General features: G+C 40.6%; 1 protein-coding gene across 8 annotated transcripts in view; it reads left to right on the top strand.

Annotated features, from left to right (window-relative positions):
• Positions 1-24469, top strand: part of FGGY (FGGY carbohydrate kinase domain containing) — a 502857-nt gene that overhangs the window by 352253 nt on the left and 126135 nt on the right. For all 8 annotated transcript variants that reach the window (XR_011144409.1, XM_068963998.1, XM_068963999.1 and 5 more), the window contains one exon: positions 14379-14440. Coding sequence is in view for 7 of the 8 variants with exons in the window: in XM_068963998.1 (XP_068820099.1) it covers positions 14379-14440 (62 nt within the window). In the remaining variant the exon portion in view is untranslated. The remainder of the gene's footprint in view (positions 1-14378; positions 14441-24469) is intronic.

Below are 24469 nucleotides of genomic sequence, written 5' to 3'. Positions count from 1 at the left end.
TAGCCATTTGGAAACCTGGGAGAAGAACATATCAGGCCAAGGGGAAACCAGTGCAAAGATCCTGAGGGGGTTGCTTACCTGGAATAATATAGGAATAGCAAGAAGGCCACAGGAATGAGGCAGAGTGAACCAGAATGAGAACTGTAGAGAATACAGTCAGAGATGTAATGGAGGCTGTATTTTGGCCACTGTAAGGATTTTGGCTTTTACTTTGTAAAATGGGAAGTCATTGAAGAATGATGAACACAAGAGAGATGTGCTGTGACTTAGGTCTTTAAAGTATCATTCTGGCTGCCGCCTGCTATGTTGGGAATAAACTGTGGATGGGAGTAGGGGAAGTAGAAGCAGGAAGACCAGAAAGAAGCTCTTGGAGTAGGCCAAATGAGAGGTGAGAATGATTGCCGTGGGCTTAGTGAAAAGCGCCCAGATTTGGGATATGTTTTGAAGGTAGAAGCAAAAGTATTTCCTGCTGGATTGAAAGTGAAGTGTGAAGAAAGAGAAAGGAGAGGGGTTTTGAAGGATAATTTTTCTAATAATGGAGACAGTGGATTAAGTATCAAGGAGGTAGAGGGCAGAAGGAGTCAAGGATTAGTCCGTTTTCTGACTATAGTAACTGATAAACTCACTATGATCCTCCATTGTTTGTCTTCATCTTGGTAAAGTACACCATTGCTTATATCCTTATTAAAGCCAGAAAATTAGGATTTGTACTTACCTGTCTCTTTTCCCTCTCTGCCCACGGCCAATTCATCAGAAAACCTTCTTGTTTCTGCCTCCAAAATGTATATCACCAATCTGGCTGTTTTTCTTTACCTTCACTCCCAGCACCACCGGCCAAACCACCATTGTCTGAGTTCTGGACCATGTAAGGCACATCGTTTGTACACAGCATGTAATTAGGTCTTGCTTTCCTGTCTTGTTTTATAACCTCTGGTTTTTCTTGGCGTGTTTAAGCTATCAGCATTTAATGTAAAGATGGATATACTCAGATTTAGCCTTCTATTTTACTCTGCTTTCTGTGGTCACTTTAGTTTTTTGCTCTCTCCATCTCTCATTTTTGTCCTTTATTAGACTGAATATTTTCCAGTTTTGAAGGTTTCATTTTTCTACTGGTTTGTAGGCATTTTTCCATTCTTTTTAAATGCCTTTTTTAGGAATTATAGTAAACATTCTAAACTTTTCAGTCTACTTAGACTGCATACTGTATAACTTCGTGTAAAATTCAAAAAGCATTCAGCTCTGTAGTTCCATTTACTAGTTGCCCCAGCTCTTTATGTTGGAGTTGTGTGGTATCTACAAAGCTGTACACTCAACAGAACTGTAGTTGTTGTACTGTTCGCGTTAACCCAGTCTGCTTGGAATGCCATAACAAAAAGCACAGACACGGTGGCTTAAACAGTAGACATTCACTTTCTTACACTTATGTATCAAGGTGCTCTTTATGCTGGCAAGTTTGGTTTCTGGTGGGAACTCTTTTACTGGCCTGCACACGGCTGTATTTTCACTGTATCCCTCACATGGCCTTTGCTAGGTGTATGACATAGAGAGCAAGCTCTGGTGTCCCTAACTCCCTCTTCTTATAAGGACAGCAATACTATTAGATTAGAGCCCCACCCTTATGACCTCATTTAACTTTAATTACCTCCATAATGTCTCCATCTCTAAACACAGTCTTATTGGGGGTTGGACTTCAACATCTGAATTTTTAAAGGATACCATTTAGTCCATAACAGTCAGATGTATTTCAAAGAAATTCTGAGAAACAAAACATAATCTTTTGTGTTTACCTACATAGTTACAATTTCCATCATTTATTTTTAATTTCTTTATGAAAAAATTGAGCTTCCATCTGTATTTCCCTTCACTCTGAAGAACTCTCTTTAGTATTCCTTTGGTTCTTACAGGTCTATTGCTGAAACAACAACAAAAATACCTTCGTAGTTTTCTTCTTGTTTCTTCCTTTCACCAGTTAAATATGTCAATATATTGCATTCTGGCACCATTGTTTCTTATGAGAAGTCAACCATCATGTATTTTGTTCTTCCCCTTCATACAGTATATCCTTTTTCTCTAGCTACTTTTAAGATTTCCCTCCTGATCTTAGTTTTTATGATGGTGTGCACATATCTGGGGTTTGAGGAATTTATCCTTCTCCAAGATTTGCTATACTTCTTGAGTGTGTAAATTGCTGTCTTTTACCATGGGCTGGAAGAAGCACAAGCTGGAATCAAGATTGCCGAGAGAAATATCAATAACCTCAGATATGCAGATGACACCACCCTTATGGCAGAAAGTGAAGAGGAACTAAAAGGCCTCTTGATGAAAGTGAAAGAGGAGAGTGAAAAAGTTGGCTTAAAGCTCAACATTCAGAAAACGAAGATCATGGCATCTGGTCCCATCACTTCATGGGAAATAGATGGGGAAACAGTGGAAACAGTGTCAGACTTTATTTTTTGGGCTCCAAAATCACTGCAGATGGTGATTGCAGCCATGAAATTAAAAGACACTTACTCCTTGGAAGAAGTTATGGCCAACATAGACAACATATTCAAAAGCAGAGACATTACTTTGCCAACAAAGGTCTGTCTAGTCAAGGCTATGGTTTTTCCAGTGGTCATGTATGGATGTGAGAGTTGGACTGTGAAGAAAGATGCTGTTGCTCCTGCTGCTAAGTTGCTTCAGTCGTATCTGACTCTGTGCGACCCCATAGACAGCAGCCCACCAGGCTCCCCCGTGCCTGGGATTCTCCAGGCAAGAACACTGGAGTGGGTTGCCATTTCCTTCTCCAATGCATGAAAGTGAAAAGTGAAAGTGAAGTCATTCAGTTGTGTCCGACTCCTAGCGACCCCAGGGACTGCAGCCTACCAGGCTCCTCTGTCCATGGGATTTGCCAGTCAAGAGCACTGGAGTGGGTTGCCATTGCCTTCTCCGGTGAAGAAAGATGAGCGCTGAAGAATTGATCCTTTTGAACTGTGGTGTTGGAGAAGACTCTTAAGAGTCCCTTGGACTGCAAGGAGATCCAACCAGTCCATTCTAAAGCAGATCAGTCCTGGGATTTCTTTGGAAGGAATGATGCTAAAGCTGAAACCCCAGTACTTTGGCCACCTCATGTGAAGAGTTGACTCATTGGAAAAGACTCTGATGCTGGGAGGGATTGGGGGCAGGAGGAGAAGGGAACGACAAAGGATGAGATGGCTGGATGGCATCACCAACTCGATGCACATGAGTTTGAGTGAACTCCGGGAGTTGGTGATGGACAGGGAGGCCTGGCGTGCTGCAATTCATGGGGTCACAAAGAGTCGGACACGACTGAGTGACTGAACTGAACCAAGTTTGAGAAATCTTTAGCATTTACATATTTACATATCTTTTCTACCTATCTGCTCTTATTCCTCATACTGTGACTCCATTATACATATTGAAGACCTTTGGCTATTGTCTCATAGCCCCACCTGAGGGATTCTGTGGTTTTTCCCTCCCCCTAGTTTTTCTCTCTTTCTCCTCTTCTCTCTCAATTAGACACTCTCTATTGGTCTTTTATCAAGTTCACTGTCTCTTCTGTCTGCAGTTTCCAATCAGCTATCAGACCCATCCACTAAATATTTATTTCAGGTATTATATTTATCAATATTAGAATTTCTACTTTTTGTTATAATTGTTTCCATTTCTTTGCCATTTCTTATCTGTTTATTAGTTATGAGAATGTTATCATTTTATATCCTTGAGTATTGTTAAACTCCTGGCTTTAAAATTCTTGCCTTTTAATTTTGACATCTGTGTTATCTCAGGGCCATTGTCCATTAAATGGCCTTTCTCTTAAGTAAGGATTACATTTTCCTGTTTCTTCATGTGTCTAGTAATTTTGACTCATATCTTGAATTTTTTAATTGATGTAATATAGTGACACTGGCTTATACTTGTTTCTCTGAAGAGTACTTTTTTTTAAGCAAGTACTTCAATGGCTGAATGCAGACTCCAAGTTTTTTCTCTCCTATAATGGGCACCTACTGAAATCTTTGTTGAGTTCTTTAAGCCTTAGCTAGGCTGCATATTATGTAATTCATAGATCATCCTGAGACCAAGGTAACATTTATAGGCATAGTGTTGAACTCCCTTTTAATGTCTGTCTCCTTTCTGATATCTCCCTTATCTCTTACTTTCTAGTAGTTATGGTTGCCTTGAGCTCTAACCTCTCATTTCTTAGCTAGGAAGACTGTATTTCTATCTGATTATTAGCTGTCCTGAATGGCACTGATTGAGGTCTGCTCTCTGGCAAAAATCTATAAAATCAAGAAACACATATAATGCTGTTTTTTCCTCCCATGTGTCTATTCCTCTTCAGTTTCTACCTGGTTTGGTAACTTTCTAATATCTTCAGAGAATCATTTAATATAACTGATAAGCATTTATTATTGTTATATTGTTGTTTATAATTGTTTGCATAATATGAGCTATCTAGTCAACTTAAGAAGTAGAACTCTTAAATGATTTCTTTAAAAGCAAACAAGATTACATCTGTTTCCTGATTAAAACCCTTCTGTGGGCCATCTGCATGTCATCTGTATGGTCTTCTTTGGAAAAATGCCTATTTAGGTCTTCTGCCCATTTTTTGATTGAGTTGTTTATTTATATTGGGTTGTATGGGCTGTTTGTATAATTTAGATACACTCCCTTGTTGGTCTCATCATTTGCAAATATTTTTTCCCATTCTATAAGTTGTCTCTTCATTTTGTTGATGGTTTCCTTTGCTGTGCAGAAGCTTTTCAGTTTGATTGGGTCCTATTATTTAGTTTTGCTTTAATTTATTGTGCCTTGAGAGACTGATCTAAGAAATATATTGCTACAATTTATTTCAAAGAATACCTATGTTCTCTTCGAGAATTTCTATGGTGTCATGTCTTACATTTAGGTTTTTACACCATTTCAAGTTTATTTTTGTTTATGGTGTGGGGGAATGGTCTAATTTCATTGTGGTCAGAATGGCTATCATAAAAAAAATCTGCAAATAATAAATGATAGAAGGGGTATGGAGAAAAGGGAAGTCTCCTACAATGTTGGTGAGAGTGTAACTTGGTGCAGCCACTATGGAAAACAGTATGGAAGTTTCTTAAAAAGCTAAAGATAGAGCTACCATGTGAAAAGAAAAATAAAATTCTAATTCGGAAAGATACATGGACCCCAGTGCTCATAACACCACTACTTGTAATAGCTAAGACATGAAAGTGAAAGCAAAAGTGAAGTCGCTCAGTCGTGTCCAACTCTTTGAGACCCCATGGACTGTAGCCTACCAGGCTCCTCCATCCATGGGATTTTCCAGGCAGGAATATTGTAGTAGGTTGCCATTTCCTTCTCCAGGGGATCTTCCCAAGCCAGGGATTGAACCCGGGTCTCCCCCGTTGTAGGCAGACGCTTTACTGTCGGGAACCACCCAAATGCCCATCAACAGATGATTGGATTAAGAAGATTCCATTTACAATGGAATATTACTCAGCTATAAATATAATGAAATACCACCATTTGCAGCAATATGGAGGAACCTAAAAAATATTATACTAAGTGAAGTAAGTCAGAAGAGAAAAACAAATACTATATCATGTCACTTCTATGTAGAATCTAAAAAAATAACACAGATGAATCTATATACAAAATAGAAACAGACTCAGATATAGAAGACAAATTTATTGCTAGCAAGGTAGGGAGAGGATAAATTAGCAATATGGGATTAACAGATAAAAACTACTATATAAAATAGGTGAGCAGCAAAGATACACTGTACAGTACAGGATACTATATCCAATGTCATATAATAAATTGATAGTAATAATGTTAGTTGCTCAGTCCTGTCTGACTCTTAGACCCCCACAGACTGTAGCCCACCAGGCTCCTCTGTCCATGGGATTCTCCAGACAACAATACTAAAGTGGATTGCCATTTCCTTCTCCAGAGGATCTTCCCAACTCAGGAATCAAACCCAGGTCTCCTACATTGCAGGCAGATTCTTTACCATCTAAGCTACAGGGAAGTCCTGTATATATAATAACCTATGGTGGGATATAATTAGAAAAAATAACAATCACTTTGCTATATACCTGACACTAAATACTGTAAATCAGTTATACTTCAATTAAAAAAAAAAAAGCCTTCTATGTCCTCTGATTGTACTTAGAGTAAAATCTAAAGCCTTTGAGATGGCCTGCTTGATCCGCCCCACTTCCTACCTCTTTATCTTCATTTCATACAACTTTTCTGCTTCTTTGCTCTTCTGGACGCCTATCAGTTCCTAGGACATATGAAGCTCTTTCCTGCAATAGAATCTTTGTATTTGTCATTCTCTCTACTGGGAATTATTGGTTCTTATTTTTTGTTCATATCTTTGCTCAAATTTCACCTTCAGATCTCTCCATCTTTACTGAATCCTCTATCTGAAATCAGTGTTCCTTTTTTTTTCTCTCTCTCTCTCTTTAATTTTTGACCTGTCTGCACAGCTTGCAGGATCTTAGTTCCCCAACCAGGAATTGAACCTGGGGCCACAGCAGTGAAAGCACCAAGTCCTATCCCTGAACCACCAGGGAACTCCCCAAACCAGTGTTTTTATTACAGTGATTTATCTATTTCCTTCAAAGAACTAATCACAATCTTTAATTATTATATATATTTGTTGACTCTATATCTCAATAGAATATAATCTCCATGTGAAAAAGAAAATCTGCATGTGAACAGAAAGAATCCCTTGTGCTTATTGACTATGACCAAAACAGAGTGGGTGTGTGTGTGTTTGGGTGTGTGTGGGTGTGTGTGTTAGTCACTCAGTCATGCCCAGCTCTTTGCGACCCCATGGGGTGTAGCCCATCAGGGTCCTCCGTCCATGAGATTTTCCAGGCAAGAATCCTGGAGTGGGTTGCCATTTCCTTCTCCAGAGGATCTTCCTGACCCCAGGATCAAACTCGAGTTTCTTGCATTGCAGGCAGACTCTTTACCATGAGTCACAAGGGAAACCCTAATATTCATTGCATCTATGAAAAACCTTCTTTTCAGTTCAGTTCAGTTCAGTCACTCAGTTGTGTCTGACTCTTTGCAACCCCATGAACTGCAGCACGCCAGACCTCCCTGTCCATCACCAACACCCAGAGTCCACCCAAACCCATGTCCATTGTGTCGGTGATGCCATCCAACCATCTCATCCTCTCTCATCCCCTTCTCCTCCTGCCCTCAATCTTTCCCAGCATCAGGGTCTTTTCAAACGAGTCAGCTCTTCACATGAGGTGGCCAGAGTATTGGAGTTTCAGCTTCAACCTCAGTCCTTCCAATGAACACCCAGGACTGATCTCCTTTAGGATGGACTGGTTGGATCTCCTTGCAGTCCAAGGGACTCTCAAGAGTCTTCTCCAACACCACAGTTCAAAAGCATCAATTCTTCAGTGCTCAGCTTTCTTTATAGTCTAACTCTCACATCCATACATGACCACTGGAAAAACCATAGCTTTGACTAGACGGACCTTTGTTGGCAAAGTAATATCTCTGCTTTTCAATATGCTATCTAGGTTGGTCATAACTTTCCTTCCAAGGAGCAAGCGTCTTTTAATTTCATGGCTGAAGTCACCATCTGCAGTGATTTTAGAGCCCAGAAAAATTGTTTCCCCATCTGTTTGCCATGAGGTGATGGGACCTGATGCCATGATCTTAGTTTTCTGAATGTTGAGCTTAAAGCTCAACATTTTTCACTCTCCTCTTTCACTTTCATCAAGCGGCTCTTTAGTTCTACTTCACTTTCTGCCATAAGGGTGGTGTCATACGCATATCTGAGGTTATTGATGTTTCTCCCGGCAATCTTGATTCCAGCTTGTGCTTCCTCCAGCCCAGCGTTTCTCATGATGTACTCTGCATATAAATTAAATAAGCAGGGTGACAATATACAGCCTTGATGTACTCCTTTTCCTATCTGGAACCAGTCTGTTGTTCCATGTCCAGGCTAGACTATATTCAAATATTGGGATGCCCATTTATATTTTCTTTCAGGAATGTTTGTTGTTCCCAGGAACTGTTCAGTGTTGAAACTCACAATCAAAAAAATTTTTTTAAGTGGGCTTTCTTCTTTCATTAGATTTTCATGAGAATTTCAAAGCTGGGAAAAATCAGGCAAAACATTTTTGCTTTGAGCTAATATTAGTTAAATAAAGAGTTGAAATAGTGGACTTTCTGGATGACTCAGTGGTAAAGAGTCCATTTGTGAATTTAGAAAACATGGGTCCCAAATCAGACATCCCTGATCTGGGAAGATCTCACAGGCCACAGAGCAACTAAGCCTGTGTGCCACAGCTATTGATTGACCCTGGGCTCTAGAGCCCAGGAGCCCCAACTACTGAAGCCCACAAGCCCTAAAGCCCACTCTTCACAACAAGAAAAGGCTCCATAGTGAGAAGCCCTCCCACTGCAACTAATGAGTAGCCTCTGCTCACCACAGATAGACAAAGTTCCACACAGCAATGAAGACCTAGCACAGTCAAAACTAAATAAGTAAATAAAGAAATAAATAACCTTTTTCAAAAAGGGTTGAAATAGCTTAGATGAAAAAGTGACATTACAGGTAAATACAAATGGAAAAAAGATAGTTGTCCCAAGTGATGAACCTGAGCCTAATTGATTCCTTTCTGTAAAGAAGGAAAAAGACAGTCTCAAGATTAATACATAAAGCTGTTTTTAATAGAGAAAAGCCCATCATGCAATAAGACAGCTTTGACTTAGCAAAAACAATTATGGAACCTAAAATTCTTACATTTAAAATTTTTCTTTTGCTTGCCTATAAACTCTTTGCCAACAGTTTTGATATCTCAAATGGTGCAGTTCCCTGTAATTTTACAAGCTCTTGCCTACTTGTCATATTAACTTATTAAATGTTTTAGAGAGAAAATTAGAAATGGTCTTGTCCAAGGTCATGCCCTGAGCCAGAGCAGAGCTCAGATCTCAAGAGTCCTTGACTGTGCTCACTCTGCCATCAAAAACTCCAATGCTTAAAGTCAGACAGATAGCATAAATGAACAAACAGACCAGGCAAAGAGATATTTTTTACTTCTCCAGAGCAGTTTCTCTTTTCAGCTTACAGTACTCTTGGGCTGAATTCCATTTTCCCTCCTTTGACTGAGAGATGGGCATAGAGAAATAAATCTCTATTCCGAGTAAAGCATTAGTGCCATCATGATGTTAAATTGAGTGGTGGCGCCTCTCACAAAGTGGAGGGTGCAGGCCTGTCTGAGAGGATCAGTCCCCACTCAGCTCCAGCTGACTCTTACCATGGGGAATCTGGGTAACCCAGTGTTTTATATTCACCACTTCTTCAAGAGAACCCAAAATCTGGACTGAAAGCAACATCTCTCAATTTTAAAACATTGGCTCATTTTTAAAAACATTATATATCCCAAATAAAGTACATCTGTGGGCCAGATGCCACCTCATACTACACATGTATGATCTCTGTTTTCTATTGTATTGCATTTCTATTTTTCCTATATTCCACCTTTATAAGGAAATGCAAAAAAGGAACAAATATTCTACTTGTGTATTGTAAGATGGCCTTTTTCCTCTTGATCCTGACCTGAAAGCCATCCTGGAGATGTGACTCCAGTGACCCAGGCAGTGTAAGCTTCCTACCTCTCCAAATAGTTTGTAGTCTTTTCTGCCTACTCCTACAGCTGCCAGCTCTCAGAGCTGAAATCTGAGAAGATGGAAGAAACAAGAAAAGACTCATAGAGTTAGGGTAGTTCTGTCTATATATCTCTATGGCAACCACTTGGCAAATATAGTTATTGTGGTAAAACTGGTTATTTCATTGGGAAACAAATAACCACTAATGGGGCTCTGTGATCTTCTATACTGTGCTAAATGCTAGAGAATAGAACATATGTCAAAAGATCAACCCTTGGAACAGACACTCCAGACTTTTGAAATGAGTGCTCAGTTATCTGGCAAACTGGCTCCTTGTTTATTAATCAGGGTGGACCTTTACCATCAGATGCTGTGGAAAAACGAACCACAGCTGACCTTTTAAATCCTGTTCTTCCAGCCATTTTTACTGTTTGGGTGGTACCTCCTTCTTTTTAATAATAGGTGTTATGATCTGAAAACCATCTCTATATCACTCACCACAACCTTCCCTACAAAGCTAATTTTACTATCCACATTCTAGAGGTCCAAGAGAAGAGGCTCTATGAGGTCAAGTAACTTAGATAGCAGAGGATATAAGTATAGACCATGAGTTGGGCCTTTTCCCAAGGCCCATGTTTCAGCTGCTGCTTTAAAATATAGATTTTATTATTATTTAGGTATGATGAAGCCCGCACTGTGCGTGCGCATGCTCAATCGCTTCAGTTGGTCTTTGCAACTATGTAGTAGCTGGCCGGTTTCCTCTGCTTATGGGATTCTCCATGCAAGAATCCTGGAGTGGGTTTCCATGCCCTCCTCCAGGAGATCTTCCCATCCCAGGGATCAAACCTACATCTCTTATGTCTCCTGCAGGTGGGTTCTTTTCCACTAGTACCACCTGGAAAGCCCTGGAAGCCCACAGATCAGGAGACAATTACCATTAAAAGGATAACTTGTTATTCCCAGTTCTCAGAAAGACAGGGCTGGCCACACCATGCAGGGCCATACAGGAAGTGCTAGGGTTGTCCCGAGTTGTCTGGTTCCTGACTCTGGGGTGATTACAGCAGGAACATAGTGGCCCATAGAGGGGCTGCTGAGGAGGTGGGCTCTGGATCAGTTACTTTGCATATGAAAGACAATGCATACAGGCCAGTGAGTCCTTCACTATCCCTGGGAATTGGCTAACTGTGGAAGGAACGTCTCTCCAGGGTTACCAGGGCCCCAGATCCCAAAGCATCATAAATACAGAAAATAAAAAGACGTGATTACAATGACCACATTTCCTTTACTTAGACCCAAAAGTCCAAAGCATCTTTTCACTCTGATTTTCTTATATTCTGTAACGATTCAGTCACTTAGTTTGGTGGCTCAGATAGCAAAGTGTCTGCCTACAATGTGGGAGACCTGAGTTCGATCCCTGCGTTGGGAAGATCACCTGGAGAAGGAAATGACAACCCACTCGAATACTCTTGCCTAGAAAATCCCATGGACAGAGGAGCCTGATAGGCTACAGTCCATGGGGTTGCAAAGCAACACGACTAAGCAACTTCACTTTCTTTAGAGTTTATTTTATTTCCTTCAAAATGTATCTCATTCATCCATTCGAGATGCCAGGCATTATTGTAGGCACTGAAGAATGGGAAATTACAAGGCTTTTGATTTAAAAGCGCTCGGGTAAGGTAAGAGATAGACATATAAACTAACAATTGAGAAGAACTTGATTAACTTGATAAATGCTACAATAGAGCAAAGGCAGGGGATATTCATGCCTTGTATTCCCAACGTCGGCCTCTGAATCCTGTCTGTGTTTCCTACCCTGTTGTGCCTACCCTGCTAGGTTAATTGTCCTTAACTTGTCATTATTTTGCTTCATGAATCAAAATGTTTTCCTACAGCCTATAATTCAGTAAAACTAAAGTCACTTATCTGACTTTTAAGAACCACTGGCAGTCCACACCCTCCTCATGTCCCTGTATTTTTACCACTTCATTTATTCTCTAATTTAGTATACAGTTACTCTCTGACCATGTGTGCCCCACACAAACAGATACAAATATGAAGGGTGGTAAGTGTTCCCAAGAAGCACATGGTATTCTGTGAGCATGTGGTCCATTATGGTTCACACGCCCCACGTTTATTCATTGGATACTTACTGAGTGTCTACAATTGCCAGTCTCAAGGCTAGGCCAGTCTCCTGCTGTCTGTACCAGATTTTCTTTCCATCTTCATATCTCTGCTCATCACAGCCTACTTTCTGGCATCCCTTGCCTGCAACCCTTTATTCCTCCAAACTGCTTGTTCTTTACTTCTTGCCTTTTGCTACTATGCATTATACGTGTTTCTTTTTTCTACTCTATCCCAGAACCTAGTCATAGCACCTGGTGAGGTAGGCACTTGGCAAATACCAAATAACTGCATTCATGCACGTGGTTCACATGCTAGGTTCTGTGCTTCCTCTGAGAAGCTCATCTAAATCCCCTTTCTATGACCTCCTAAAGCACTTCCCATAGAAATTAGCATCAAATCAAGTAATGGCTTTAATTATCCATTATTGATGCCAGTGGATTCATTGTGATGTTCCTGCTGCTGCTGCTAAGTCGCTTCAGTCGTGTCCGACTCTGTGTAACCGTGTAGACGGCAGCCCACCAGGCTCCCCTGTCCTGGGGATTCTCCAGGCAAGAACACTGGAGTGGGCCGCCATCTCCTTCTCCAATGCATGAAAGTGAAAAGTGAAAGTGAAGTCGCTCAGTCGTGTCTGACTCTTCGAGACCCCATGAACTGCAGCCTACCAGACTCCTCCATCCTCGGAATTTTCCAGGCAAGAGTACTGGAGTGGGGGTGTCATTGAGTGTTCCTACTAGATGCAAACTCTTTAAGACTCAGATTATGCCTCATTACAGTAACCAAAAATTGAACCTTCAGGAAGTAAACATTAGAAACCTGAATGACTTTCTTTCCATTGAAATGACCAATTGCTTTGGTGTTATTTTAAAACATTTTTGCAGGTCTACACAAATGAAATTTAACACCTTATACCTAGAAGTTCAAGAGACAATGTGACATAGTGCTGAAGACCGGAGACTTTGAATAGAGACCTAGGTTTGAAACCTCGGAGAAGCCGATGGCACCCCACTCCAGTACTCTTGCCTGGAGAGTCCCGTGGGCAGAGGAGCCTGGTGGGCTGCAGTCCATGGGGTCGCGAAGAGTTGGACACAACTGAGAACTTTCACTTTTCACTTTCATGCATTGGAGAAGGAAATGGCAACCCACTCCAGTGTTCTTGCCTGGAGAATCCCAGGGACGGGGGAGCCTGGTGGGCTGTCATCTATGAGGTCGCACAGAGTCGGACACGACTGAAGCAACTTAGCAGCAGCAGCAGCAGGTTTGAAACCTAAATCTGCCACTTATTCCCTATGACCCTAGGCAAGTTACTTAATCTCTTCTAGTTTTTTCACCTCCATGGTGAATAATAGTATCTTCTTCACAGAAGTGTTGTAAGGATAAATGAGATAATGTATGTAAAATGCTTAGCTTAGTATTGGTATATAGTAAATGAGTCAATAAATTTTAGGTGATATCATTTATACTGTTGTTGGCATTATGGTAAGCACACTGTGTGTCCTAGAAACCCTGTTTTAAAAGGATACTAGGATGGGGAAAGAGGAAGAGGAGCTTACTGAGGCTCAGAGCAGTAAAATAACTTGCACAAAGTCACACAGCTAGTTCCTATCAGAGCCAGAACCCCAGACCCAGCCTAGGCAACTCCAGAATAAAGCTGCTTTCTCTTTACACAGTCCTGACTCTCCGGAGGCATGCTCACAGAGACTATCTCCATGAGGCCACAGTAACTGGTCTGTTCATAGTTTGAATGAAAATAAATAGGTCAGAATGGTTGTTTTGGAGACTCATGTAAACACTGAGAAAATACACAGATTAGGTTCAGGAACTCAAGCCGGGTGTTGGGTGTGTTTTAGCAAGCAAAGTCACAGCGTGGGGAAACACATCCCTTCCTGATACTTAGCACATATTATTTGTTTAGAGCCACCAAGTGGATTAAGGAATAAATCCTAGGCATGGAATTTCAAATGAGAAGACCATTGTCCGCAGAGCTCAGACATTTCTGTCCTTGGAAAGCTCTGCCCCACTTTCCCACAGGATAACTTCTCAGTCAGGAGAGGTTCACCTGACAGCTCTGGGGCAACTCTTTGGTGCTTTTTAAAATTCGGACTCCCTCCTCACAGTCTCTTTCACTCAGCTTTTCCATTAGTAAGATGCAGAGAATAATTCAAGGTCTGGCATGGCCCTGGGGTGATAGCATGGGGTAACAGGAGGAGGGGGAGATAATGTAACCCAGAGGTCAGTGTTTTAATACCCAGGTCCCCCTCCCCAATCCCAAACACTTACCCTGAGTTACTTGAGTTATACCTCCTTCTCACACCTCTGTCAATCCTCACTCCTAGATCTGACACTACCTGCTGCCACCAGTTCAGCCGTGGGAGTTTCATTTCCTACTGTTCTTCTCTTTAAACTTCTTTGTTTTATAAATCCAAGAAGCCAGCAGTTAGTTAAACAAAGCTAGATTTCTGGAAGAGCTGAGACACTCTTGCTGAGTTAGCTTTTTAGCATTCTTGGCTCCTCTGTAGACAAGGAATTGAAAGAAACAGACATTTTAATATATCTTCTTCTGGCTTAAACATAAGCTAGAGAAGCTATAAAACTGACCCCTCTCTCTTGTTTTTCAGATAGACCACATGGTGCAGGGCCATGCTGCCTTCCCTGAGCTACAAGCCAAGGCCACAGCCAGGTAACAGCTCTCTCTGTTCCCTACAACTTTCCACGCCCATCTGCACTGATGGCACTGACTTTAGGTGGCTGCACGATTTTCATATTCTGTAAGCCATGAAAATGCCTGGCAGTTCTTGGTTATAAGACAGTCATCTGGATGATTCAGAACATACATGTATTCATTTTCAAAACAGCCTACAAAAACTCACAAAGAATCTAGAGATCCCCATAGAATATTCTAGTGACCATGGTTGAGATGCTCTGATGTAGAAGAGGGTGCACGGATTTTGGAGTCAGAACTTCTTGGATTCAAATACAGTTTTTCTGCTTATTAACTGTGTGACCTTGGGTAAGTTATTCGATTTCTCTAAGCCTGTCTTTTCATCTATGAAATAGGATAGTAACCGATAGGAGTGGTTTCTAGAATATATTGTTAAGGGAAGAAAGCAGAGTATAAAGGAGTTTTGCAGCGTACTCTTTTTTATGTAGAAACACGGTGATATAAGAAAATATATGTGTATCTAGTCATTTATGCAAAAGAAGTATAGGAAAGTTAATCAGAAATGAATGAAGTTGGCAACTATAGGGGCGTGTGGGTAGGAATGCGATGGAAGTAGTGGGGAGTGGAAACAGGGTGGTAGGAGGGAAGAGCACTCCTCTGGTGTGCCTTCTGATACGGCTCTGACTCTTAGAATCATGATGACGCTTCATGCCCCTCTGAAAATAAAAGGGGGATGGATGGATGGATACTTGGATAGATGTGTGTGATGGGGGTGAAATGCAAATAGTAAAAAAAAAAAAAAAGGAACCTATTGTATTAATAATAACATGGTCATACTAACAGAGATTTGAGAAAGAAAAAAACTAACCTAAGTAACTCTGGGAAAGAATATTTTGAGGATATGCTATATGGCTAAATATAGAAATAACTACATAAATAATATACTGCTATTAATGAGTTTGGTTTTTTTATAGTGTCAGTCAGCTATTCTGAAAATCCTTTATGTATATACTATAGTTGAGCAGAAAAATAATTTTTTTTTTGCAGATGATGAGAGCCAGATTTCCCATAGACAAGAAAAGAAGGTTAGAATGAACAGTATAGTAATGGATGGAAATCAAAAGTATCAGTATCAACTTGTGGCTTTTTAGTTTATGTATTGCTGGATCTCAGTAGAAATAAATATAGATACATATATTCATGTGTGAGTGGGTGTGACATATTTATTTGTTCTCTAGCGATCTCTGCTGAGATGGCTTAGAAGTAATGACACCTTCGTAGCAATGTGTACACCTAGCACCCATGGTTGCCAAAAAGGAAAGTTGGGGAAGGATTCAATTAGGAGTTTGGTTAATAGATACAAACTACTATATATATATATAAACAAGGTCCTACTCATAGCACAAGGAACTGCATTCAATATCCTGTAATAAGCCATAGTGGAAAGGAATATGTGTATATGTGTAACTGAATCACTGTGCTGTATGCCTGAAACTAACACAACATTGTAAATCAACTGTATTTCAAGTAAATAAATAAAATTAGTGAGTGAGAGTCTGATACAAAGCAGGGTATCCACACAGGGGCTCTGTAACAGCCTAGAGGGGTGGAATGGGGAAAGAGGTGGGAGGGAGGTTCAGAAGGAAGGAGATATATGTATACCTATGGCTGATTCATGTTGAGGTTTGACAGAAAACAACAAAAGTCTGTAAAGCCTTCAGTAAAAAAATAAATAAAATTTTTTTAAAAACAGGGTATTTACATAGTCCCATAGTATTTCACTGTAAGATACTTATTAAAATAAAAGAAAAATAGTGAAGAAATCTTAACTTCACAGTGGAGAAATTTGGCAGGCAATACCTTATCCAAATGATCAAGACTAACAGTACTGGCAATAAGACATCAGCATCATGGACCTCATTTTATGATACACTGAGACGAATACAACATGATTTTTGTAATGTTTAACTGAAAATGCATCACTTCAGTGTAAACATGAGGAAACAGTATGCAAACCCAAATTGAGGGACATTCTACAAAATTATTAGCAAACATGCCTCAAAGATTATGAAATTTAAGGAATTACTAGAGAACTGAAGAGACTGAGCTGCTACCGCATCTGGAAACAATATATGATCATGGGTTGGTTTTGATCTTAGCCAGAAAAAGGCCATTAGTGGGGGAAAACTGTCAACATTCAAATAAGTATAGATATTAGTAATACTATAGTATTTGTGTTAATTTCTTAGATGATGAGTATCAGGGAAGTCTGCATGCTGTTTTTGCAATTTTTCTGTAAATCTAAAATTATTTTGAAAAAAAGCTTGAAGAACAATTATCAAATTAATTTCACGATATTAATGCTAGTTGTTGGGCTTTTTAACAAAAGTAAGGTATTTTATAATATTATCAGAGAAGTTCCATCAGTGTAGCTAGTATCTGGCTAAAGGGAGAAAGTCTAAGGTGAAGGTTATTATCGTAGATTCTGGAGCCAAATTGCCTGTCTCAGCTTCAGCCCTTAGAAGCTTGTTACCTTCACAACTTATTTAACCTCATTGTGCCTTCAGGCTTCACTCTACAGGAAAATAATAGTAAGCACCTCATTAGGATGTTGAGAAAATTAAATGAATCTGAATAGTGTCTGGGATACAGTGGCACTGCTGAGCTGTAATAGGTATACAGTAAATGACAGAGATAGTGATAAAAGGTGTTGCAGTCACTTGTGTTAGACATTTCCTTTCCACCAAGGGACATGCAGTCATGGCAAGGCACACCTGCACAGAGCAGAAGGAAGTGCATACTGACTAGAATATAAGCACTGTGTCATCAGGGTATAGAGGGGGTTTGACCCCGACCAAGAGTCTCAGAAAGGCTTCGTGTGTTTTTCCCTTCTAGGAATCTCCAGTACAAGGTCATTACCATTGTACTACAGGGATCACACCACTTAACCAATACTTAGCATTTTAGTTGGCTTCAGTTCAGTTCAGTCGCTCAGTCGTGTCCGACTCTTTGCGACCCCATGAATCGCAGCAGACCAGGCCTCCCTGTCCATCACCAACTCCCGGAGTTCATTCAGACTCGTGTCCATCAAGTCCGTGATGCCATCCAGCCATCTCATCCTCGGTCGTCCCCTTCTTCTCCTGCCCCCAATCCCTCCCAGCATCAGAGTCTTTTCCAATGAGTCAACTCTTCACGTGAGGTGGCCAAAGTACAGGAGTTTCAGCTTTAGCATCATTCCTTCCAAAGAAATCCCAGGGCTGATCTCCTTCAGAATGGACTGGTTGGATCTCCTTGCAGTCCAAGGGACTCTGAAGAGTCTTCTCCAACACCACAGTTCAAAAGCATCAATTCTTCGGTGCTCAGCCTTCTTCATAGTCCAACTCTCACATCCATACATGACCACTGGAAAAACCATAGCCTTGACTAGACGGACCTTAGTTGGCAAAGTAATGTCTCTGCTTTGGAATATGCTGTCTAGGTTGGTCATCACTTTTCTTCCAAGGAGTAAGCGTCTTTTAATTTCATGGCTGCAGTCACCATCTGCAGTGATTTTGGAGGCCTCAAAAATAAAGTCTGACACTGTTTCCACTGTTTCTCCATCTATTTCCCATGGAGTGATAGGACCGGATGCCATGATCTTCGTTTTCTGAATGTTGAGCTTTAAGCCAACTTTTTCGCTCTCCTCTTTTACTTTCATTAAGAGGCTTTTTAGTTCCTCTTCACTTTCTGCCATAAGGGTGGTGTCATCTGCATATCTGAGGTTATTGATATTTCTTCCAGCAATCTTGATCCCAGCTTGTGCTTCTTCCAGCCCAGCGTTTCTCATGATGTACTCTGCGTATAAGTTAAATAAGCAGGGCGACAATATACAGCCTTGACGTGCTCCTTTTCCTATTTGGAACCAGTCTGTTGTTCCATGTCCAGTTCTAACTGTTGCTTCCTGACCTGCATACGGATTTCTCAAGAGGCAGGTTAGGTGGTCTGGTATTCCCATCTCTCTCAGAATTTTCCACAGTTTATTGTGATCCACACAGTCAAAGGCTTTGGCATAGTCAACAAAGCAGAAATAGATGTTTTTCTGGAACTCTCTTGCTTTTTCCATGATCCAGCAGATGTTGGCAATTTGATCTCTGGTTCCTCTGCCTTTTCTAAAACCAGCTTGAACATCAGGAAGTTCACGGTTCACGTATTGCTGAAGCCTAGCTTGGAGAATTTTGAGCATTACTTTACTAGCATGTGAGATGAGTGCAATTGTGTGGTAGTTTGAGCATTCTTTTGCATTGCCTTTCTTTGGGATTGGAATGAAAACTGACCTTTTCCAGTCCTGTGGCCACTGCTGAGTTTTCCAACTTTGCTGGCATATTGAGTGCAGCACTTTCACAGCATCATCTTTCAGGATTTGAAATAGCTCAACTGGAATTCCATCACCTCCACTAGCTTTGCTCATAGTGATGCTTTCTAAGGCCCACTTGACTTCACATTCCAAAATGTCTGGCTCTAGATGAGTGATCACACCATCGTGATTATCCGGGTCATGAAGATCCTTTTTGTACAGTTCTTCTGTGTATTCTTGCCATCTCTTTTTAATATCTTCTGCTTCTGTTAGGTCCATTCCATTTCTGTGCTTTATTGAGCCCATCTTTGCATGAAATATTCCCTTGATATCTCTAATTTTCTTGAAGAGATCTCTAGTCTTTCCCATTCTGTTGTTTTCCTCTATTTCTTTGCATTGATTGCTGAAGAAGGCTTTCTTATCTCTTCTTGTTATTCTCTGGCACTCTGCATTCAGATGCTTATATCTTTCCTTTTCTCCTTTGCTTTTCGCTTCTCTTCTTTTTACAGCTATTTGTAAGGCCTCCCCAGACAGCCATTTTGCTTTTTTGCATTTCTTTTCCCTGGGGATGGTCTTGATCCCTGTCTCCTGTACAATGTCACGAACCTCCATCCATAGTTTATCAGGCACTCTATCTATCAGATCTAGTCCCTTAAATCTATTTCTCACTTCCACTGTATAATCGAGACCACATAACCTAGAGGAGGGATGCCTAACCTCAGATCATCAGTGAACTGCTAATTGTGTGCAGAGTTTTGTTGATTACATATTTATGTGTATATTTATGGAAAGAGGCCATAGCTTTTATCAGATTCTCGGAAAGATCCAGCATTTATAAACCTTTAACACACAAAAAAGAGCGCAGATACAGAGTTCCAAGATCTGGATTCAAATCCCAGCTCTCACATGCATTGTTGTGTGAACCTTAGTTTCCTTAACTGACATGGGATAGTAGACAGGAGAGAGCCAGCTGTGGGTAGCTCCAAGAATTTGAGTATTTGGAAAGCCTTCATAAACTACACAATGACAATGACAACCACCACTACCATAACTTCTACTGCTATTACAAATGATCATAAAAGAGGAGGATTTTTTTGGAGGGGATTGTTCTAGGGTTAAGCAGCAGATGTCCGTCATCCATCACTTGCCTGCCTTCTCAGGGAGCAGCAAGACCACTGGACTGGGAATCAGAGGTCTTGGCTTCTTGTACCGATTCTGCCATAAATCTCTTGATGACTCAGTTTCCTCACCCATAAAATTACAATATCACCCCGCTTAACTAGTTTTCCAAGTATTATGAGGATGAAAGTAGACCATGGAAACGCCAGTCTCTGAAGACCTTAAAGCTCAACACAAACCTAAGGGATAGTTTAGACTTTGCCATGAAATACTCAAAATTTCCAGAACTTTTTCTATAGCTGAACCTCATGTAAGTAGTTTTGACTGAAAATAGAAAGAATTTATGGCTTAGCATGCAAACTCAGAGAAACCACAGCATAGGGTGGTCCAGAAGCATAAATTTATGGAATTCACTGGTAAAGTCAGGCTAGGTTTAAAGCCCACATCTCTTCACGTGCCAGCTGACTTCAACCCCCTTTCCAACTGCCTCTCTGTATTTTTCCTTCTCTTTAGAGCTAAGTTGCCCCAAAGCATTGCGTGTACTCCTGGTCAGTTTCCTCACTCCTCCCTTGCCCACTCGAGTTTGAATTCTGTCATTATCAGCCCCTGAAACATTTAATATTCCAGTTTTCAGCAAACACAGGATGCCTTGCAGTCCCTTTCCTTGAGCTCCCAGCTGCATGCGGCACCGGTGATCACTCCTCTCTTTCCAGTACTCTCTTCCCTTGATTGTCTAGAACATCGTCTTCACCCAGTTTTGTTTCTGTATGTCTGACTTTTTCTTAATCTCCTTTTCAAGTTCATGGTCCGCTTCTTGATCACTGACATCAGAGTTCATCACTGCTACTTTCTTGGAGCTATTCTGTCTTTGTGGTCTTTTTCCATAACCCCATCTACAGCCTTGGCTTCTTTTAATTCTATATTTTATCTGTAGCCCATATATTTAGTAGGCATTCAGTGTTCATTTTCTTCCCTTTTAGTTTCCTTATGTTATCTTGCAAAAGAAAATGTGTCTCTGTTTATCGGATGTATAAATAGACTGTATCAGGACTATAGCACTCACTGTACTTCGGATCTTAGAACCAAATAAGAATAGTTGTTATTATGTGAAGTTGGTTATTTGGAAGGGACAACAAATCCCTTGGAATGAAAAGCTGTATGCCTCTTTTGGTGCGACTTGGGGCGCTCTGAAAACAGCAATGCAGGTCACCCCTATCTCAGAGCTTAGCATCAGCAAATCCTATTTGAAACCATAGAGACAAATGTTGATAAACAGACTTAGTATTTTATGCTCTCCACGGACTGTACCCCTAGAGTTCATCCTGAAGAGGACTGTTTTATGAGCTTATGAAGTGAGTAAACAGTAACTAGATGTACCAATGCATGTAAATGACAACCAGAGTCTCTTTCTATGTGGGGTCAAATATCCAGATATTTTACTGCTTTGCCAGAGATCACGTTCCATTGATATAACTTCAGCTCTTTCCCTCTAGACTGCCTATTACTTTCTTACTTCTCTTAAAGACTCTTTACCAGTGTTTCAGAATGAGGTTATGGTGATGGCAGGATTTGGTGGGAAGATAATAATCCACAAGTACTGGATTCAAGGTTGGCAGCAGAGCCAAGGTTAAAATTTGGGGCCTCTGACTGTCTGCTCAGTGTCTTATGAACACTTATAACAGTGAACAAAGAAATAAATAAGTCCCTGTTTTCATGGAAATTATGGGCATGCATATACATATACACATATGTGTATGCATATCTGCAGAGAGAGAAAGAGAACACAGACTCCAGGAATTGATCAGCATTCTAAAGAAAAATAGAGATGAGTAAGGAGACATAGAGTGAGAGGTGTTGAGGTGATGGATGGGAGCTATTTCAGGTGTGAGAGCCATCCTTCATTAGGTTGTACTCAAAGAGGACTCTGAATAAAGAGAGGGAACAAACCATGATTATGCAAAGAAGATCCCTTTGGATGAAAGGAACAACAAGTCCCATGGTCTGGAGGCAGAAGCCAGCTTGGCAAACTCAGTAGACATTGTAAAGGTCACTATGGCTGGACCAAAGTGGAAGAGAATGGGGGACAGATGAGAGCTGAAATTTAGCCAAGGGCCAAACCATGTGGGTCATTGTAGAAAGCTATTATTAAAGACTTTTGTTTAAAAAGATGACTTTAGGTGCTCTATAGAGAATAAACCATTGGTGGGAAGAGGGGTCAGTGGAATACAGAGATCCTGACCTCAGCAGGCTGATAATCTCCTGGAGGAGGAGGAGTGGAGACAGAGAAGCCCAGCCCCATTCTGAGCTGCTTTTGCAGCTCTCACTGCAGGCAGTGGTGTGATTTTGTTCACTTCCAGTCTTTCAGAGGTGCAAGGTTCCTGCTAATTCTCATCCTCTTGCTCAATCTGTGTTTCTTTTATCCCACCTCCCCTGGAGTTTTTTGTTATTCCTTTGAGGACAATCAATTTTTTTTAATCTGATTTCTTCTTCAAACTGCTTTTGTTTCTGTGATTTCCATAATCCCACTGAGGATCACTTTTAAAATGTACTGGTCCCCCATATGCCAAATTTCAGGGTGTATCTAAATCTTTCCATTAAAATCTGTATAAATTCCCCCTGGAGAAAGAAAGGCCAAGAACATTTTTTAAGAATTTGCAATGTGCCTAACACTGTGCTTAGTGATAATTATATATATATAATATATATATAGATTATATATATATGAAATCTCATTTAATTCTAGAGGAGGAAATGAGTACTACAGGGAGTCCACTTGTAAACATTGTCCTCACTGTCCATTCTTGTGTTTCCTTGGCCTGTATGGATTCTTCAACCTTGGTCCCTCATTCCAACAACTGGGACCATCAGTCTATCAACAAGTATTTACTTAGGCTCCCCTGAGCTCTGGCAATCATAGAGCCAGGGTGATGATATTAACACCTTTTATCCCCTAAGATGTGCCAGGATAATCAGTAAATTCTTGATGTCTCTTGGATGAGAAATGTTTTTTTAAATAGACATAAGCTGGATATTACAGTGCCTTTCTTTGGCTTCTGTTCTTCAGGCAAGTATAAGAAACTGCTCTTTAGGGTGCTAAGAAGACTGAGGGCTATGCTGACTTAGGAAATCAATTCTTTATTTTCTGCCTCTCAGCAGATTCACTGCAGCCCAACATAGTGCCTGGCACATGAGTAGAAGCAGAGGGGTGGATGTCACAAGATGATTATTCCTTTTCTCTGCCCTCTTCTGTGGGATACATCCATACTCCTGGAAGGCTGTATCCATGTGACTACAGAAATCTACTCTTCGGCAGCCCTGTGCTACAATGAGATGGAGAGCTTAAAAATAACCTCTAATGTTCCATGTGGGATCAATATTTATTCACTCTACACTTCAGTAACCGTGTTGAACACCTGATGGGATGAGTAAGATGTGACTGTTTCCCAGGAGTTCAGATTCCAGAGATGGATACAGATAACATTGAGACAGTTATATAGTGGCAGAAGGACCATTCATTTGATATATACTCTGGAGTGGTACTGTGTGCCAAGTTCTCTGCTAAATTCTGAATGTATACTGGTGATGGTCTGCCTTGATGAAGCTTAAAGTCCACAGGAGGCCACAGGCAGTTAATAAGTAAACAAACCCATGAATAAATATATGGTGACCAAGCCTGATATGAAAAAAACTGACAGAGTACAGTCATAGAATATCAGGGGAACCCCATTAAATGAGGTGGTCAGGGAAGCCCTAGCTGATGGGAACACAGTTAAGACAAGAAGGATAAAAATGAGATAACCATGTGAAGAACAGAAGGGAAAAACACCAAAGGTTACCAAATGGGAAAGGGGGTAAGGAGGGCTATATAAGGAGTTTTGGATACCAGATACAAACTACTGTATATAAAATAGATAAACAATAAGGTTCTACTGTGTAGCAGAGGGAACTATATTCTATACCTTATAATAAACTATAGAGAAAAATAATCTGAAAAAGAATATACATATATAATACCCATATATGTGTGTGTGTATATATGCATATATGTGTATGTATGTTTGTCTATGTGTGTGTATGTGTATATGTGTACTCAGTCACTTCAGTCGTGTCTGTCTCTGTGTGACCCTATGGACCGTAGCCTGCCAGGCTCTTCTGTCCGTGAGATTTCCTAGGCAAGAATACTGGAGTGGGTTGCCATGCCCTCCTCCAAGGGATCTTCCCAACCCTAGAATCAAACCTGCATCTCCTGCATTGCAGGTGAATTCTTTACCTGCTGAGCCACCAGGGAAGCCCAAGTTATTTATAAATAAACTGAATCACTTTGCTGTATACCAAGAACTAACACAGCACTGTAAACCAACGATACTTCAATGAAAAATAAAAAGAGTCTTGAACAATGATTACCATAGGCAGGTAAAGGAGGCAAGGAAGAGAATTCTAGGAGAGAAGGAGAACAGGCAAACATTCAGAGGTTAAGACCTGCATACTTTGAAAAATCCAAAGTAGTTTCGTGTCACTGGAGCATGATGTGTGCAGGGGTGAGGAGGGAAGAGGAATGGAAAACATGTCTGTGGTACAGAACAGTGTGACAAGGA

This window comes from Capricornis sumatraensis, chromosome 2 (genome assembly GCF_032405125.1).
Source record: "Capricornis sumatraensis isolate serow.1 chromosome 2, serow.2, whole genome shotgun sequence".
NCBI classification, from domain to species: Eukaryota; Metazoa; Chordata; class Mammalia; order Artiodactyla; family Bovidae; genus Capricornis; species Capricornis sumatraensis.
Note: the sequence above shows the minus strand (reverse complement) of the source record. Positions and strands in the feature narration are given on the sequence as shown.